General features: G+C 41.9%; 1 protein-coding gene across 16 annotated transcripts in view; it reads right to left on the bottom strand.

Moving 5' to 3' along the window:
* LOC139366298 (catenin delta-1-like) overlaps window positions 1-20,486 on the bottom strand; it is a 44,929-nt gene that overhangs the window by 14,015 nt on the left and 10,428 nt on the right. For 6 of the 16 annotated variants that reach the window (XM_071103619.1, XM_071103620.1, XM_071103614.1 and 3 more), the window contains exons 1-2: window positions 2,590-2,653; window positions 883-1,034 (exon numbers count right to left, since the gene is read on the bottom strand). The exons of 7 other annotated variants lie outside the window; for them this stretch is intronic. In XM_071103619.1, coding sequence (XP_070959720.1) covers window positions 883-1,029 — 147 coding nt within the window. In that variant the 5' untranslated portion in view covers window positions 1,030-1,034; window positions 2,590-2,653. Of the gene's footprint in view, window positions 1-882; window positions 1,035-2,589; window positions 2,740-20,486 lie in introns of those variants that run through there. 3 more of the 16 variants (XM_071103627.1, XM_071103623.1, XM_071103621.1) reach the window with 2 other exon arrangements.

The raw sequence follows: 20,486 nt of genomic DNA, 5'->3' as shown, positions 1-20,486 counted from the left end.
GGGCTTCCCCTCATCACCTTATTTGGTAGTGAGTGGAAACACCAAGAGGATGCTTCACATTTATACATCCGATGAAATATCCGCCTCATTGTTCCATCTGTGCTATAGCTGTGTGGCTGTGTGTAGTGCCTACTCTGTCCTCAAGGGGTCAGGCCTGTTCATCCACGGTTACAGGAGGAAATACATATTTCCCTTCACATTCTAAAGCTGTTGTTAACTAGTTAACAGTAAATGTGTTAAGCACAAAGTTTAGTCCAAACGTGGAATTATACTTAAAGTCACAAACGTGACTACATAACATAGGACAATGATATTCGGAGTTCTTGAAGCAGTTCCTCTTTTAGTTGATACGGTGTATCGTTTAGAATGATAATCTTAGTGGTAGTATGAGGCTGCATGCATGAGAACTGACTGCAGCATTTCAGGTGCAGTTCTGACCACAACATGCTGGGGCAAAGATGAGAATAGCTGTAATTACATGACAGAGGCCTGCAAAAGGTATGCAAGGGTGGTATGAAGGTTTTGTGTGAATGTGTGGGGGTGCAGTAAGTGGTGGTGAGTGACGGCGTTATGCAGAGGTACGTGATGGGAAATGCATGGCCTGTTAAAGCTGTAGAGATATGTAAACACACACAGTAGTGTGTTAAAGGATAAGGGCTGAAATGCAACGCACAGGTACCACACAATTCACAGCGCCAGTGGAGGAACGGAGGGATGGATTATGGGGTTGGATGCGATGGATGGAGGGTGATAACAGCAATCACTGGATGATGGAGGGATGATAGAAGGAAAGATGAGGGATGCCTGGTCTTTTCGCCTGCATCTAGAAACGGCCCTAGGAAATCTCCCCTGGGGAGACGTGGATGGGGGCTGGGCTGTTACCTGTGTGTGGGGGAGGGGGCGGGACGGGGGGCTGAGCAGGCTCACTCTCCTCCTCTCCTCCTCCAGCGCTCTGGTCAGCTGTTCAAACTGCACCTCCTGCTCCCTCACCGACTCCAGGAGAGCCGCAGCGCTCTCACACTGTTCCATACACTCTACAGAGAGAGCACACACACACTGCTCCATACACTCTACAGAGAGAGCACACACACACTGCTCCATACACACTACTAGGCTTGGGCAGTATACCGGGGTATTTTTCAATACCGTCAAAACTATTAAAAGTTTAAAAGTTTCTCAACACATTTTTATATTTGTAACTAGTTTATAAGTAAATGCCTGTAGTCAACTTGTGCAATTCGTTAGGAGATAAAGCAGATGTATTTCTTCATGTCATCCGTCACATTGCACATTATGAAGATTACTGTAGTTCCCCAGAACAGTCACGCATTTGTTTGTAAATAGCACGGGGAAAAGGGGAAGCTGTTGAGTCAAGCTGTGTATTGACACGGGTCACATTTTTTTATTGAAAGTCAGTGTTATGCTTCAATAAAGTGATCAGGGACGGGCAACTATAGTTTTCCTTTCGGCAGAAAATAGCTTCATTTTCAGAGGACAACGGAAGTGGAACTATTTGGCTGGCAGCCACACAAGTAAATGAGCTTACAATGAAAAAGCAAAGGTATTTTTTTGCAAAAACTATGCATGGCCATATTTCTAATGTTTATCATAGGAAATATAGCTGGCTATATTCTAATGTCATACTTAAAATGAATCTGGTGTTTTACTGGTGAAAAAGTAGGCTGGCTGTACACGGACACAAGAAGCTACACAGTCAGAGAAATTCCGCTGATAGAATGCCGGTTGGTGAATTCTCAGAGTAGAGAAGAGCAACTGAAGCACAAAATGAGTGATGCCAACAGAAATTAAAATAAGGATTTTAGATCAGTGTTTACAAAAACACAGCAAGATATTTCTTATGCATTCTTTTTCCTGTGTGAAAAAAACAGAGTTTGGCGTTAACTCAACCCCTAAGTTTAACTTGCTCTTATCGAATTAAGTGGAATAATTAATAAGGTGTAGGTATATGTATACATAAGGTGTATATGTAATATGTATCACTTTAGTTTATTTTAAATTTCCACTCATTACCATATTTGGCTAGTAGCCTCCATGGAGATTCACTACTACTTATGGTCATTTTGTTAGCATTCTGTAATAGACGCCCAGTGTTTTTGGCACCCCCTTGAGTACTAAGCCAGTAATACCGTAACTTCCGGGATGAGAAAAGGACGTAAGCTAGCAGGGAAAGTTAGCCTAGTACAATTATAGCTGGAAGATACTGGTATCATCTTGCATTGTAAAGTATTCTCGCCTGTATGGACGTGGTATTGCGAACAGTAATGAACATTTTCAACATTTCGTGTTGCATTATTCAAGTGTGTTAACTTCAGTGCAGCATGCGTGGGGTGCTAACAAAGCAGGCCAGACAGCTCGAGCAATGAATGAGTAAGTGGAGCAGGTACTTTCCTCTTCGTGCTATAAAGGGGCTGCACTGAAACACTCACATGAAACACATTTGACAGAAGTACCGAACGTAACAAATTCTAGTAACGAACAGGAGGCTTTTTTGTATCGAAAAAGTAGAGGATTCTCAGTATTTCTGTGCAACACTAAATAGAAAGAGCAAAAAAGCAGAGATATACACACCTTCGCCAAGGGGTGCGGCTTTGGAGAAGAGGTGAGAGGTCAGGCCAAGGTCAAAGGTGGAGCCCTATTTGCAGGGGCTCATGGGTAGAGTAGATTAAGTTTGCCAAACCACAAGGCCCAGAAAGAGGAAGGTGGATAAGGCAAAAGATACTGCAGAGGGGGACAGAGAGAAACAAAGGAAAGAGTGAAAATGCAGATTTAAAAGTTTAAGAATTAAGGAAGATGATCGCTAAACACTTGAGTATGTAGAATTGAACATGCACATTGTCAAAGTTGGCGTGCATACCTATATAACGTAATGACGTCACGTAAAATTGTGCTATATGCGCAACACAGCATTCCTAACCTAGCCCACAATGTCTGCTGTGTGGCTCGAGCAGTCAACAAGTCTAGCAGTCATTTGAAAAAGAGTAACAGCGAGACAACGCAAAGGTGAAACCCATCAACCCCAAGATAATGGAATTCATTGCACTTGACAAATCAACTGTTCTCTGTCGTGGGTGATGTTGGCTTTCGCGACTGGTCAAGCATCAGTACACACTAACGTTACCAAGTGCGCTATTCAGATGTTGCCCTACCGTAGTTACACAGTAATAGCGTCACTGCTATTAGCTTCACAACATACTATGGCACACCGTTTGGGTCTTTGTGTGTCAAAAAATATTGACAATAATACTAAGTGTTTTTTGACCTATGACACGTTAAATAAGCTTTTAATTTGAAACGTCAAATAACAGTTCTATTATAAAATGTTGTGTGTTCTGAATTTGCACATGCAAGCCTAGCGCCACACTATCAGTAGCACTGTCGAAGCTGTACAAAAAAAGTCAGCAAACAAGCAAAAACCAGCCACGAACTGTGCGTTTATAATACCGCGTTGGTAATAAAGCATTATTTGTTCGACCGCAACTTCTGGGGTAGATAGCAAGCCAGCTACTTAACCCTGTTGCCCAAAGCTAACATTATAAACAGTCAGCTAGCGTCATCTGGCTAGTGAGGCTCGACTTGACCGGGTTGAGTAGCTAGCCACAATAAGGATTAGGCACAATAGTGCACTTTGCGGTTAGCCTTAAAAATAAAAGTACCTCTTTGAAAGTGATGTAGAAGGTTACAATTGGTGGAATCATGCCATATTTAGACTAGATAATGTTAAACAAGGTTGGAATGTGAAGCAATGAAATGGGGTATCAGTTAGAGGTCGACCGATTAAATCGGAATGGCCGATTAATTAGGGCCGATTTCAAGTTCTCATACCAATTGGTAATCGGCCTTTTTGGACCCCGATTTGCCGATTTTTATTTAACTAGGTAAGTCAGTTAAGAACATTCTTATTTTCAATGACGACCTAGGAACAGTGGGTTAACTGCCTTGTTCAGGGGCAGAACGACAGATTTTTACCTTGTCAGCTCAGGGGATTCAATCTTGCAACCTTACAGTTAACTAGTCCAACGCTCTAACCACCTGATTACATTGCACTCCACAAGGAGCCTGCATGGCAGGCTGACTACCTGTTACGCAAGGGCAGCAAAAAACCAAGGTAAGTTGCTAGCTAGCATTAAACTTATCTTATAAAAACTAATCAATCTTAACATAATCACTAGTTAACTACACATAGTTGATGATATTACTAGTTTATCTAGCGTGTCCTGCGTTGCATATGAATCGATGCGGTGCCGGTTAATTTCTCATTGAATCACAGCCTACTTCGACAAACGGGTGATGATTTAACAAGCACATTTGCAAAAAAAGCCCTGTCATTGCACCAACATCAATGCCTTTCTTTAAAATTAATACACAAGTATATATTTTTAAACCTGCATATTTAGTTAATATTGCCTGCTAACATGAAGTTCTTATAACTAGGCAAATTGTGTCACTTCTCTTGCGTTCCATGCAAGCAGTCAGGGTATATGCAGCAGTTTGGGCCGCCTGGCTCATTGCAAACTGTGTGAAGTCCATTTATTCCTAACAAAGGCCGTAATTAATTTGCCAGAATTGTACATAATTATGACATAACATTGAAGGTTGTACAATGTAACAGCAATATTTAGACTTAGGGATGCCATCCATTAGATAAAATACGAAACGGTGCTTTATTTCATTAAAAGAATAAACGTTTCGTTTTCAAAAATGATAGTTTCCGGATTCTACCATTTTAATGACCAACGGCTCGTATTTGTGTCTTATGTCATAATTAAGTCTATGATTTGATAGAGCAGTCTGACTGAGCGATGGTAGGAACCAGCTGACTCGAAAGCATTCATTCAAACAGCAATTTCATGCGTTTGCTAGCAGCTCTTCGCAATGCTTCAAGCATGCGATGTTTATGACTTCAAGCCTATCAACTCCCGAGATGAGGCTGGTGTAACCGATGTGAAATGGCTAGCTAGTTAGCAGGGTGTGCGCTAATAGCATTTCAAACATCACTCGCTCTGAGACTTGGAGTAGTTGTTCCCCTTGCTCTGCATGGGTAACGCTGCTTCGAGGGTGGCTGTTGTCAATGTGTTCCTGGTTCGAGCCCAGGTAGGAGCGAGGAGAGGGACGGAAGCTATACTGTTACACTGGCAATACTAAAGTGCCTATAAGAACATCCAATAGTCAAAAGGTTTATGAAATACAAATCGTTTTGAGAGAAATTGTCCTATGATTCCTATAATAACTAGAACCTAAAACTTCTTACCTGGGAATATTGAATACTCCTGTTAAAATGAACCACCAGCTTTCATATGTTCTCATGTTCTGAGCAAGGATCTGAAACGTTAGCTTTTTACATCCACATATTGCACTTTTACTTTCTTCTCCAACACTTTGTTTTTGCATTATTTAAACCAAATTGAACATATTTCATTATTATTTGAGGCTAAAATTATTTTATTGATGTATTATGAAATTAAAATAAGTGTTCATTCAGTATTGTTGTAATTATCATTATTACAAATACATTTTAAAATATCAATATTTTTATTTATAAATTCATTTTTAAAAATCGTCTGATTAAATCGGTATCGGCTTTTTTGGTCCTCAAATAAATTGGTATCGGCGTTGAAAATTCACAAGTCGGTCGACCTCTAATATCAGTCTACTGTGACACACACAGAACACAACTGAAGAGTTTAACCAAATATTAGCGTTGTAGCTCTTACCGCAGGACTGCGACTGTGAAATAACCTCCCCAGTCAGCCTGTTGTGTGTATTGACATTCATATTGCACTGTACAGCTTTACCTAAGGATTTAGATCAATAAAATAAGCTAACAGTCTTCTCAATACCCAATATATTTTTTCCCCCCAATGTCCTCAGAGTTATCAGACTCCAAAACAAAACATTTATTTAACTAGGCAAGTCAGTTAAGAACAAACAATAAATGTGGCTCAATTCATAGTTGTTTGAGGCACGCAATAAGAGCTACAATGCTAATTTTCTCTGGGTGTCACTGAGTAGACATACCCCATGTCAATGACCAACAATCCATAGGTAGGGCTGTACAGTGAAATAAGTACACCCCAATGCAATTTTAAAGTATAATACATCATCAAGTGCGATTTCAACAGATTTGTCAAATTAACAAAATTGTCTTTTGTTGATTTTTATATAACATCTCAACCTCGATTAGCATGATCTATTCAATTACGGCATAAATCTACTATTTGTATTAATTTGCATCACTGTAGATAACATTCTTTTATTTTCATAGGCTAACTGCAAAGTCCACTTATTTACAATGACGCCTACCATGTCCAAACCCAGACGATGATGGGCCAATTGTGCGCCTCCCTATTTTCACCTTTATTTATTTAACCAGGTAGGCAAGTTGAGAACAAGTTCTCATTTACAATTGCGACCTGGCCAAGATAAAGCAAAGCAGTTCGACACATACAACGACACAGAGTTACACATGGAGTAAAACAAACATACAGTCAATAATACAGTATAAACAAGTCTATATACGATGTGAGCAAATGAGTTGAGATAAGGGAGGTAAAGGCAAAAAGGCCATGGTGGCAAAGTAAATACAATATAGCAAGTAAAACACTGGAAAGGTAGATTTGCAATGGGAGAATGTGCAAAGTAGAAATAAAAAATAATGGGGTGCAAAGGAGCAAAATAAATAAATAAATGAAATACAGTAGGGAAAGAGGTAGTTGTTTGGGCTAAATTATAGGTGGACTATGTACAGGTGCAGTAATCTGTGAGCTGCTCTGACAGTTGGTGCTTAAAGCTAGTGAGGGAGATAAGTGTTTCCAGTTTCAGAGATTTTTGTAGTTCGTTCCAGTCATTGGCAGCAGAGAACTGGAAGGAGAGACGGCCAAAGAAAGAATTGGTTTTGGGGGTGACTAGAGAGATATACCTGCTGGAGCGTGTGCTGCAGGTGGGAGATGCAATGGTGACCAGCGAGCTGAGATAAGGGGGGACTTTACCTCGCAGGGTCTTGTAGATGACATGGAGCCAGTGGGTTTGGCAACGAGTATGAAGCGAGGGCCAGCCAACGAGAGCGTACAGGTCGCAATGGTGGGTAGTATATGGGGCTTTGGTGACAAAACGGATTGCACTGTGATAGACTGCATCCAATTTGTTGAGTAGGGTATTCCCTATGGGACTCCCAATCACAGCTGGCTGTGATACAGCCTGGATTCGAACCAGGGATGGTAGCGACGCCTTCTTGCACTGAGATGCAGTGCCTTAGACCTCTGCGACCATGTGCGTTAACTGTACTAGAATGCTTAAAAAGGCTGCAAAATGTTTAAATATCAGTATCAGGTTTTTTGGCAAGGAAACTATTAGATATTGTATCGGCCAAAAATGTCATATCGGCGCATCACTAATTTATTTCTTAATTCCATTCATTTACTTTTATGTATGTGTGTGAATTGTTTTTAGATACTACTGCACTGTTGGAGCTAGGAACACAAGCATTTCGCTACACCCACAATAACATCTGCATGTGTCCAATAAAATGTGATCTCTGTTCATTTGTTGAAACAGCCCAATGGCTATCCTGCCAGACAATACACACACCTATTTTACACTAGCTTTAACAGTACAGTAGCTGTGGCTCAGTTGAGACTGCAGCTCGTCTGGGCCAGACGAAACACACCGTCAGCAGAGAGACAAGAACACCAACTCCCAGGATCCATCTCCTCTCCTTTGTTTAAAGCCCTCCAGTACTGTCCGTCCATCCCTCCCCCAGCCCATTTCTCACTCACTCTCCCAACCTCGCCTTAAGCCCCTTCGCTCCTTTTTCTCTCTACCAATCTCTATCCAACCTCCTCTCCCCCTCTGGCAACGTCCCCTCTTTCATCCCTCTCCCTCACTGTTTTTCGTTCCAGCCTCTTCAGAGCACACAATAGAATGGAATACAGTACTATCAGAGCCAGACAAACAGGCTCAGACAGTAGTAATTACTCTTATCTGCTGATAAAACATCTCATCCGCCCATTGGTTCCTGGTTTAAAAAAAGGTTACTATACCAAGGCTCCACACACAAACAAGCACAGACATACATACACCTGTCAAACCGGTTATGCTAGGGAGGGGCATGGAGAGAGACGGAGGTGACCACATTTCTTTGTCTCTTTCAGTCTGACACAAACACAGACACAGGACTCTTGGTATACTAGTGCCTCTCTCAACAGAGTAAGAGCTGTGGTTTAAGGGTCAGCCATATCGGGAAATCTGACTGCCGATGGGTACTTAGCACCTGTACCCAGAGAGTCGTCAGTTAAGTTTTTAACTCCGATTTGCTTCTTTTAAATACTCAAGGCCACAAGGTGGCAGTAGCTTGTTTGACATGTCTGATGCAGCTAATGTACGCTAACTGGCAAGTTACACTAACGTTGCTAGCTAGCCATTTTGTAATAAGCCGTTGTTGACACTAACCAGATAGCCATAACTAGATAACTAGCAACCTCATTAAAACACAATGGATTTGTAAAAAAGAAAAAAAAGCAGCTCCCCGTTAGCTGTCGAGAGTCAATGGAGTAGCTAGCTAGCTATGTTGTACAAAATGGCTATTGTAACCATTTAGAGAAATAGCAGTTTGGGATAATGGAGAGTGAATTAAATCATTTCTTCATCTTGATAGATGGCTAGCTTGGTAGAGCATTTAGTGTTGTGTGCATTGTGCTTCCTGGCTCAGTAAGAAAGCTAATGTTAGCTAGCTAAGTAATGAAAAGGTGCACATTAACAACCTAACAAAATTCCTTCTTCTATGACAAAACTCCTTAGCTAGATGTAAAGATTTGCTTTAGAAAAAAAAAATGCAACTTTGTTGTAGTTTGAACAATTGATGAAAAGGGAGTGGTTTACACTGAGAAAAGTGCCCTCTGTCACTTCTGTCAGCGCATACACTGATTGACTCAAAGTCAAGTTCTCGGCCACTGACGAGCATTGCGATTCTACAAGTAGAAACGGCAGGGGTGTAATCAATACGCAGATTCTGTTGCAAAACATTTTACAACAGACACCATTTAATCCAAAAGAAAAACGCAACCAAGAGTTTTGCCAAATTACCGTACGACAGATCACGTATTCACCCTGCACACCCTAACTAATAAAAAAAAAACAGCAAAATCTTCATGCTTTGATTTTTAAAAATTAAGAAGGCTGATTCAAATTGGTCCTGTGGTCTTTCCACAGGACCAGGTGGTGAGACAGCGATTAACCCCCACCCTCAACATATATCAACGAATTGGGGAGGGCACAAGAACAGTCAGCAGCACCCAGCCTCACCCTACTAGAATCTGAAGTCAAACGTCTGTTCGCTGAAGATCTGGTGCTTCTGTCCCCAACCAAGGAGGGCCTACGCAGCACCTATATCTTCTGCATAGATTCAGTCAGACCTTGCATAGATGGGCCCTGACCATAAATCTCAGTAAGACAAAAATGGTGTTCTAAAAAAAAGGTCCACTCGCCAGGACCACAAATTCCATCTAGATAATGTTGCCCTAGAACACACAAAAACTACAAAACAAACCTCGGCCTAAACATAAGCGCCACAGGTAACTTCCAAAGCTGTGAACGATCTGTGTGAAGGCAAAAAGCGCCTATGTCATCTAAAGAAACATACCAATTAGGATCCATCTAAAAATACTTGAATCAGTTATAGAATCCATTGCACTTTGTGGTTGTGAGGTCTGGGGTCCACTCACCAACCAAGAATTCACGAAATGGGGCGAACACCAAATTGAGACGGCATGCAGAATTCTGCAAAAATATCCTCCATGTACAACAAACAAATAACGCACGCAGAGCAGAATTTGGCCAACACCCGCTAATGATCAAAATCCAGAAAAGAGGCGGTAAATTCTACAAATGTCTAAAAGGAAGTGATTCCCAAACCTCCCATAACAAAGTCATCACCTACAGAGAAATTAACCTGGAGAAGAGAACCCTAAGGAAGCTGGTCCCAGAGCTCTGTTCACAAACAGAACCAAAAGAGATCCAGGAACGCAAAACACAATTAGACCCAACCAAAATCAGGAGAAACAAAAATATAATTACTTGACACATTGGAAAGCATTTACAAAAAAACAGCAAACTAGAATGCTATTTGGCCCTAAACAGAGAGTACACAGGGGCAGAATACCTGACCACTGTGACTGATCCAAACTTAAGGAAAGCTTTGACTATGTACAGACTCAGTGAGCATAGCCTAGCGATTGAGAAAGGCTGCTGAAGGCAGACAGCCTGTCTTCTCTTGAGAGCCTATGTGCCCACTGCCCACAAAATGAGTTGAAACTGAGCTGCACTTCCTAACCCCCTGCGAAATGTATGGCCATAGACACATATTTCCCTCAGATTACACAGACCCACAAAGAAATTAAACAAATCCGATATCTATTGGATGAAATACCAGTGTACAATCACAGCAGCAAGATTTGTGACCTGTTGACACAAGAAAAGGGCAACCAGTGAAGAACAAACCATTGTAAATACAACCTTTATTTATTTTCCCTTTTGCACATCATGACAACGATATGACATTTGAAATGTCTTTTCTTTTGAAACTTGTGTAATGTTTACTGTTAATTTATAGCTTATTTCACTTGTGTTATCCATTTCACTTGCTTGGCAATGTAAACATTGTTCCCCATGCCAATAAAGCCCCTTAAACTGAAATTGAACTGAAAGAGCGAGAGGTGCTGACAACGGGGTAAAAAGGTGAAAGGAGGAACAGAGGTGTATTGTGAAATGGGAAGGGGGGGGGGGGCTGACTCACAGTTTCACCTGTGGGGGACTGAGTGTGTGAGAACGAGAAAGAAGCAGAATGAGAGAAAAATAGTGTGAGAGAAAGTGTCCGAGCCACAGAGAGCAAGGGTAGAGATCAGGCCAGCATGGAATGTGATGACATCATTGAGTAGAACTGCCCTTTAAACAATAGAAATAGTACCTCTAGCTGCCTCGTCGGCTCCTGTCTGATGACTCACCACACACACAAATCCCATTCCACGTCTATTACAGGCAGATTCCTGCTCCCTTGTTGCTTTTTGCTCTGCTTCTCCAGAAGAGGAGAAGAGGTGGAGGTGAAAAAACATTTTTATAGAAAAAAAAAAAAGGAGGTAGGATGGATGACAGACAGGGATGAATATTTCAAGCGGGTTGCTTTATTTTGGAATAGAGGGGTTCAAGAATCAGAGATGAGGGGTGTGAAGAAGTGATGAGGATGGATGACATCATTTTAACAAACACACAGCTAAAGGCCACTGCCCACCTGCACAAACTCTTGTCCAGTAACACATGCCCTTATATGGGAAGACGCAGTACAACAGCACCGAACTGTTGTTATCTACCCTACAGCCAGGAGAGAAAGAGGGGAGGAGTAGAGAGAAGATAAGGAGTGCTGAATAAAATAAAGTGAAGCTTACATTCCTCAGACTGTGTCGGCTCAAATCGCTACTAAAGTCCCTAGTTAAGACACAACAAACCGTAGTAGGAGAACTGTGGGTTCAATATGGAGACAGTAACATCTCAAGGCAAGCCTGGGTCACAGTGACCCATTCACAAAGCGAGCAAAACCAAGTCTGGCATTGCACACAGTCTCATTCATTTAGTGAAACCTATCATTACCACTCAAATCCAAATGTTTGTCATCATTTACAAATAAGGAATGTGTGAGTGTTTGAGCATGTTTTTTTTTGTTCATTGGTGTGTGGGTCTGCGTGTCTGAGTGTAAACCACAGAGAGTGGGGAATTCGCAGCTGTTGGTTTGGGAGGCCACTGGAACAATGAGAAGTTTGTGTGAGTGAGCACAAGCGTGAAAGCGTTAGAGTGCGGTTTAGGCTGTGTGTTTAAGGGGGGCTGAACTTACTGATTTTGCCTCTGCTTCAATCATCCATCATGTTGCACACCTTTCAGTTCCCCTTAAATGTTTTGAAATATTTGAATTTATAAAATGTTGGGACAATATTGAACAATTTCAATTGCACCTGTATAGAGGCCAGATTTAGACATGTCTTCAAACCAAGTTTATGTAGCATGGGATGCAAACTGGTGAGGGCCCAAAAAGGAAACACTGTTGCACCGAAACATGCAAAAAGAATCCCTGTTTTGGGGAAATGCAGGTTAACTAATTACACAAGAAAAATATCAAGTGGTTCATGGGAACCTAACTCACAGTTAAAAAAATGTAAAGAGAGCAATCCAATGTTATTAGTTGCCTAGACTTTACTGCAAATGACGATTAAGTATTGAGGAAAAAACCCACTAATATTGCAATTAGCCATGAGAGCCTTTATAATAGAACGCTTGTGACCACACACACACCAACCTAAATATTGCACTTGGGAAAAAACATCTTAAAGTAGAAATATAATTAAACAAAAGGGCATTATTTTTGCTCTATTATAATGGCCACTATAGTAGACGATCAAGTGCACAAGGCTACATGTGTGCAAAAAAAAACAATGACTGAGTAAAAAAAAGGAGTAATAATCCCCCCTCACTCACACGTGTTACTGTCAAGTGTAACACAACAAGCCATATCTTTGGGCTACACTGCACATTATTACATTGTACACCTTCTGCCTGTGGACATCTGTTCTACAATGTGCCAGCAGAGCATGATACACTTTGTTGGCATAATTGATCTCTTTCAGGCAGAGAGTACACCTGGCATACCCCTTTTCATCCACTGTATTGAAAAAGTGAGAAATAGGGAAAGTGTGTGGTGTTCCTTTCACCTCTATAGCTCATGAGGTGCTGATGCTGTAACTAGCAAAGTGGTTGTCTATTCGCTCTTCAGTAGTGTGCTGCATTCAGTTATATGAACGATTGGCTGGGCCTTGGATACAGCCAGTATTTTTCCAAAACGCACAGCACTCGTTTGCTTACAGCCAGAAGTGTGATCCAAAGCCAAGCCAAGCCCCTTGCCCAAACTTCTCATCAGATCTACACGAATCACATTGGTTAATGACGCACTGATATTACATTTTTGGCAGATGCCCCATATTTTCCTTAGAAAGAGTTTCCAGCTGGTTTTTTGAAAAAAAATGAGCCAGAAATTGTAGTTTTTCTAGGTGGCTCCCATTTTGGCTGTAGTGTTTCCAAGCGCGTGGAAGAGAGCACGTTTTGGTATTTTTCTCCGGGAAAGACAATAACGATTCTCCGTCTTAAATTTGTATTGTTTATTTACGTATTAGGGTACCTAAGGTTTGATTATAAATGTTGTTTGACTTGTTTGGAAAAGTTTATTAGTAACATTTTGGATGAATGGGAAACTGGGTCGATTATTGACTGAAGCACGCCAGCTAAACTGAGTTTATGGATATAAAGAAGGACATTATCGAACAAAATGACCATTTGTGATGTAACTGGGACCTTTTGGAGTGCCAACAGAAGATCAAAGGTAAGTCTTTTTTTATATCGCTATTTCTGACTTTCGTGTCGCACCTGCCTGGTTGAAATATGTTTTTCATGTGTTTGTATGCAGGACGCTGTCCTCAAATAATCACATGGTCTTCTTTCGCCGTGAAGCCTTTTTGAAATCTGACATAGTGGCCGGATTAACAAGAAGCTTAATTTTGATGTATTACACTTGTGATTTTATGAAAGTTAAATATTTATAATACTGTTTGAATTTCGCGCTCTGCAATTTCACCGGATGTTGGCCAGGTGGGACGGTGCCCATCGCAATTCAACGGCTCAGACACAAGAGGTATGTGGCAGGGTCTACAGTCAATCACGCATTACAAAAAGAAAACCAGCACCGTCGCGGAACAGGATGTCTTGCTCCCAGACAGACTAAAGAACTTCTTTGCTCGCTTTGAGGACAATACAGTGCCACTGACACGGCCCGCTACCAAAACCTGCAGACTCTCCTTCACTGCAGCCGACGTGAGTAAAACATTTAAACGTGTTAAACCTCGCAAGGCTGCAGGCCCAGACGGCATCGCCAGCCGCTTCCTCAGAGCATGCGCAGACCAGCTGGCTGGTGTGTTTACGGACATATTCAATCAATCCTTATCCCAGTCTGCTGCTCCCACATGCTTCAAGAGGGCCACCATTGTTCCTGTTCCCAAGAAAGCTAAGGTAACTGAGCTAAACGACTACCGCCCAGTAGCACTCACTTCCGTCATCATGAAGTGCTTTGCGAGACTAGTCAAGGACCATATCACCTCCACCCTACCTGATACCCTAGACCCACTCCAATTTGCTTACTACCCCAATAGTTCCACAGACGACACAATCACAACCACACTGCCCTAACCCATCTAGACAAGAGGAATACCTATGTGAGAATGCTGTTCATCGACTACAGCTCAGCATTTATCACCATAGTACCCTCAAGCTTGGTGACCCTCGTCATCAAGCTCGAGACCCTGTGTCTCGACCCCGCCCAGTGCAACTGGGTACTGGACTTCCTGACGGGCCACCCCCAGGTGGTGAGGGTAGGTAACAACATCTCCACCCCGCTGATCCTCAACAATGGGGCCCCACAAGGGTGCATTCTGAGCCCTCTCCTGTACTCCCTGTTCACCCACGACTGCATGTCCATGCACTCCAACTCAATCATAAAGTTTTCAGACGACACTACAGTGGTAGGCTTGATTACCAACAACGACGAGACGTCCTTCAGGGAGGAGGTGAGGGCCCTTGGAGTGTGGTGTCAGGAAAATAACCTCACAATCAACATCAACAAAACAAAGGAGATGATTGTGAACTTCAGTTAACAGCAGAGGGAGCACCCCCCTATCCACATTGACGGGACAGTAGGAGAGAGTATTAACTTTTAAGTACCTCGGTGTACACATCACGGACAAACTGAATTGGTCCACCCAGCAGCAGCCCCTCTTCAACCTCAGGAGGCTGAAGAAATTTGGCTTTACAGATGCACAATCGAGAGCATCCTGTCAGGCTGTATCACCGCCTGGTACGGCAGCTGCTCCGCCCAGAACCGTAAGGCTCTCTAGAGCACATATGTCAGAGTCAAGGCCCGCGGGCCACATCCGGCCCGCAAGAAGGTTTTTTACGGCCCCTGGGATGATCTTGATTTATTATTAGAACCGGCCCGCAGCAAGCCGGCAGCCCGCAGATCTTTTACACGCACCAATACTACATTTCCCACAATGCAAAGGTGACGCACCGAGCAGTAGGCTGCTTCATTTCAATATTTATTGGCACAGCAGTCGTCAGCATCACAGTAAAATTAACTTTCAGATACCCATCAAAAATGGCAAAACGGAAGGTGGATACTGAGAACCGGGGGTTTCAAACAAGGTGGGAGTCGGAGTATATGTTCACGAAGGTAGCTGGAAAACCTGTGTGTCTTCTGTGTGGAGAAAGTGTGGCGGTACTGAAAGAGTATAATCTGAGACGACATTATGAAACGAAACACGCGGACAAAAACAAGAATATGGACATGGAACAAAGGCTACAAAAGGCAGAGGAATTAAAACGAGGCCTCAAATCTCGACAGGCTCTGTTCAAAAAAGCCAAATCACAAGGCCAGGCTGCTGTCAAGGCCAGTTTTATTTTGGCAGAAGAGATCGCTAAATCAGCCCGGCCATTTACGGAGGGGGATTTCATCAAAAACTGCATGATTAAAGTTTGTGACGAAGTTTGCCCAGAAAAAAGGCAACTCTTTTTAAATGTGAGTCTGAGCAGAAACACCATTGCCGAGAGAGTAGACCAGTTGTCCATCAATCTAAAAGAGCAGCTTGTGAAAAAGGGAAAAGATTTTATTGCATATTCCTTGGCTGTGGATGAGAGCACCGACATTTCTGACATTGCCCAGTTGTCAATTTTCATCCGCGGAGTGGACTCCAACCTAAGCGTGACAGAGGAGTTTTTGGCTTTACGTCCTATGCATGGCACAACTACGGGGCATGATTTGTATGAAGAGGTGTCAAGATGTGTAAATGAGATGGAGCTGCCTTGGGAAAAACTTGTGGGTTTGACAACCGACGGAGCACCTGCGATGTGTGGACACAGGAGCGGACTGGTGGCGAAGATACGGGAAAAGATGCAAGAGGAAAACGCGACAGGTGAGCTGACAGCTTATCATTGTATCATACACCAGGAAGCGTTGTGCGGTAAAGCCTTGAAAATGGAGCATGTAATGAGCATCATCACGCGCACAGTTAACTTTATCAGAGCCAAAGGTTTGAATCACCGCCAGTTCAAGGCATTTCTGACGGAGTTAGAAACGGAGCATGGTGATTTGCCTTATCACACAGAGGTGCGATGGCTAAGCCAGGGAAAGGTGCTTCAAAGATGTTTCGAGCTTCGTGAGGAGATTTGTCTGTTCTTGGACAGCAAAGGGAAAGACACAACACAACTCCGAGACGAAATGTTTCTGTGTGAAATGGCTTTTCTGTGTGACATTACGAGTCATCTGAATGCAATAAACTTGCAGCTGCAGGGTCGGGATCGTGTCATCTCTGATATGTACAGTACAGTGAAGGCATTTAAAACCAAACTGACTCTGTGGGAGACGCAGATGCGGAAAGAAAATTTGAGCCACTTTCCCAGCTGCCAGACCATGAAAGAGAAGCTCTCTACCAGTGCGTTCCCGAGCACACAGTTGGCTGATAAAATAGGTATGCTTGCCGCTGACTTTCGACGCCGATTTGCTGACTTTGAAGCACAAAAAAGCAGGTTGGAACTGCTCGGTAACCCATTTGCTGTTGACGTGGAAAGCTCACCACCAAACCTCCAAATGGAGTTGATTGACCTCCAATGCAATGATGCACTGAGGGCAAAATATGCGGCAGTGGGTGCTGCGGAGTTCGCCCGTTTCCTCCCCGGCACAATGCCCCAGCTGCGCATCCAGGCTGCTCAAACGTTGTCTATGTTTGGCAGCACATACCTGTGTGAACAACTGTTTTCTTTGATGAACCTGAACAAAACATCACACAGAAGTCGACTTACTGCTGAACACCTCCACTCAATTCTGAGGATTTCTTCAGCTCAGAGCCTTACCCCGAACATTGATGAACTTGTGGAAAAGATGGGACACCACCAAGTATCACCCTCAACCTCAAACAAGTGAACATTACTGTGCAATCACATATTTAGAGTTTTTACTCAGTTCAAGTTTAAAAGTTAAAATTTAATATTTGTTTTCACTGCATGTTACTTCTCCTTAAACAAAGTGTTGTTTTTGATTAATAGATTTTTGCACTTTATTTTTTTGTATTTCAATCCAATTATATTTTAAAAATATTTCAGTTGAGTGGATGATAGAAAATTGCTATTATTGTTTTTTCTTTGAAGTAAATTTAGCCCACTTTTGCTAAAATAGAAAATATAGTCTACTGATGGTGCCTTGAATACCGGTTTCTTTCATTTAATGTTCATGTTATGGGGATATTTATATAAAGGAAATTTGTCTTTTGTGTCTGTTGAAAATTAAAGATTACTGACAGAGCCATAAGAAAATATTGCTTTATTTATCTGATCATATTGTAATATATTTGTTAGGTTTTCAGTAGGTTCAATTAGGTTCACTAGACTATATGCGTCATTTAAAAATTTTTCAATGAACATTCGAACAGTCCGGCCCTCGTCTTGTAGCTGATTTTTTTATTTGGCCCTCCGTCCATTTGACTTTGACACCCCTGCTCTAGAGGGTAGTGAGGTCTGCACAACGCATCACCGGGGGCAAACTACCTGCCCTCCAGGACACCTACATCACCCGATGTCACAGGAAGGCCATAAGGATCATCAAGGAGACAAGAACCACCCGAGCCACTGCCTGTTCACCCCGCTATCATCCAGAAGGCGAGGTCAGTACAGGTGCATCAAAGCAGGGACCGAGACTGAAAAACAGCTTCTATCTTAAGGCCATCAGACTGTTAAAAAGCCACCACTAACATCAAGTGGCTGCTGCCATACATGTAAAAAATGCATCCCTAGCCACTTTAAACAATGCCACTTAATATAATGTTTACATACCCTACATTACTCATCTCATGTATATACTGTACTCTATACCACCTACTGAATCTTGCCTATGCCGTTCTGTACCATCACTCATTCATATATCTTTATGTACATATTCTTCATCCCTTTACACTTGTGTGTATAACGTAGCTGTTGTGAAATTGTTAGGTTAGATTACTCGTTGGTTATTACTGCACTGTCAGAACTAGAAGCACAAGCATCACACTACACTCGCATTAACATCTGCTAACTATGTGTATGTAAAAAAAAAATATTTGAGAAGTTAACTTCTTCGATATAGGGGGCGCTCTTAATTTTTGGATGAAAAACGTTCCCGTTTGAAACAAGATATTTTGTCACGAAAAGATGCTCGACTATGCATATAATTGACAGCTTTGGAAAGAAAACTGACGTTTCCAAAACTGCTAAGATATTTTCTGTGAGTGCCACAGAACTGATGTTACAGGCGAAACCCAGATAAAAATCCAATCAGGAAGTGCCGCATTTTTTAAAACCGCCTCATTCCAATGACTCCTTGCGGAGTCAGTTATATGGCTGTGAAGGAGCTAGGAGTCAGCTTACGTTTTCCCCAAGGTGTCTACAGAATTGTGACGTATTTGTAGGCATATCATTGGAAGATTGACCATAAGAGACTACATCTACCAGGTGGTCGCTTGGTGTCCTCCATTGCAATTATTGCGTAATCTCCAGCTGCAGTATTTTTCAGTTTGCTTCTGTTGAGAAGCCAGCTGCCACCACTGATAGATTATCGAATAGATATGTGAAAAACACCTTGAGGATTGATTCTAAACAACGTTTGCGATGTTTCTGTCGATATTATGGAGCTAATATGGAAAAAAGTTTGCCGTTGTAAGTGACTGCATTTTCCGGTATTTTTCTTAGCCAAACGTGATGAACAAAACGGAGCTATTTCGTCTACACAAATAATTTGCTATCTAACTAAGAGTCTCGTCATTGAAAACATCCAAAGTTCTTCAAAGGTAAATTATTTTATTTTAATGCTTTTCTTGTTTTTGTGAAAATGTTGCCTGCTGAATGCTAGGCTTAATGCTATGCTATCAATACTCTTACACAAATGCTTGTGTAACTTTGGTTGAAAAGCATATTTTGAAAATCTGAGATGACAGTGTTGTTAACAAAAGGCTAAGCTTGTGTTTCAATATATCTATTTCATTTCATTTGCGATTTTCATGAATAGGAAACGTTGCGTTATGTTAATGCTTGAGGCTATGATTACGCTCCCGGATACGGGATTGCTCGTCGCTAGAGGTTAATGGTGTCTGGACCCATCTATGTGAAGCTAGCCACAATAAGGATAAGCCACAATAGTGGACTTTGTGGTTAGCCTTCAAAATAAAAGGTATGGCAATTTTACTATTTGTATTCATTTGCATCACTGTCAATTACATAGTTTTATTTTAAAAGCTAACCGCAAAGTCAGCTATTGTGGCTAGCTTCACAACACATAACCCGGTCAGGTTGAGCCTCACTAGCCAGATGAAGCAAGCTGGCTGCTTATAACATTCATGAGGTAGGAAAATGATGTGGATATATTTAAGCAACATGTGAAGACATCAGTCAGGAAGTTAAAGCTTGGTCACAAATTGGTCTTCCAAATGGACAATGAACCCAAGCATACTTCCAAAGTTGTGGCAAAATGGCTTAAGGACAACAAAGTCAAGGTATTGGAGTGGCCATCACAAAACCCTGACTCAATCTTATAGAAAACATTTGACCCAACAATTTAAAAGGCAATGCTACCAAATACTAATTGAGTGTATGTAAACTTCTGACCCAATGGGAATATGATTAAATAAATAAATAAATAAATAATGATCTACTATTATTCTGACATTTTACATTCTTAAAATAAAGTGGCGATCCTAACTGACCTAAGACAGAAAATATTTACCAGGACTAAATGTCAGGAATTGTGAAAAACTGAATTTAAATGTATTTGGCTAAAGTGTATGTAAACTTCCGACTTCAACTGTAAATAAAAAAAGCAGATTCGTAGTCAACTTACCGCTGCATCATACCCTTTCCAAGTAAGTAGTAAGATATTTTAGCCTTAAAGCCTATCTGAAGTCAGCTGTGAGTATCGCTGAACAATAACATTGCTGCTGCCCCCCCCCCCCCCCCCCCTTCCTAAGAAACAGGATGTTATGGATTCTCCTTTAGGGATGAATGAAGACATGAGTGGTATTCACTGAAGATAAGCAGCAGGGTGCGCACAAGCCTTTGTTCCACACCCGATTCAGCTCTTCAAGCTAAGTTCTCTTAAGTCACTGACCTTGGCTGGACTATGGGGTATAGCAACAGTACAAAGTTGCCACTAATCTCGCTGCCACTACCTGTGGTCACTTTTTTCGCTTCCATCTATGATTTTGAGGCTTCTACCTTCCCCCCTAACCGCCCTCCCACTCGTGTTGAGGAAGTAAACTAATCAATAAAAGCTGTAAGAGGAAGAAAAAGCAGATGCTACTGCAACAACC

This window comes from Oncorhynchus clarkii, chromosome 14 (assembly GCF_045791955.1).
Source record: "Oncorhynchus clarkii lewisi isolate Uvic-CL-2024 chromosome 14, UVic_Ocla_1.0, whole genome shotgun sequence".
NCBI lineage: Eukaryota > Metazoa > Chordata > Actinopteri > Salmoniformes > Salmonidae > Oncorhynchus > Oncorhynchus clarkii.
Note: the sequence above shows the minus strand (reverse complement) of the source record. Positions and strands in the feature narration are given on the sequence as shown.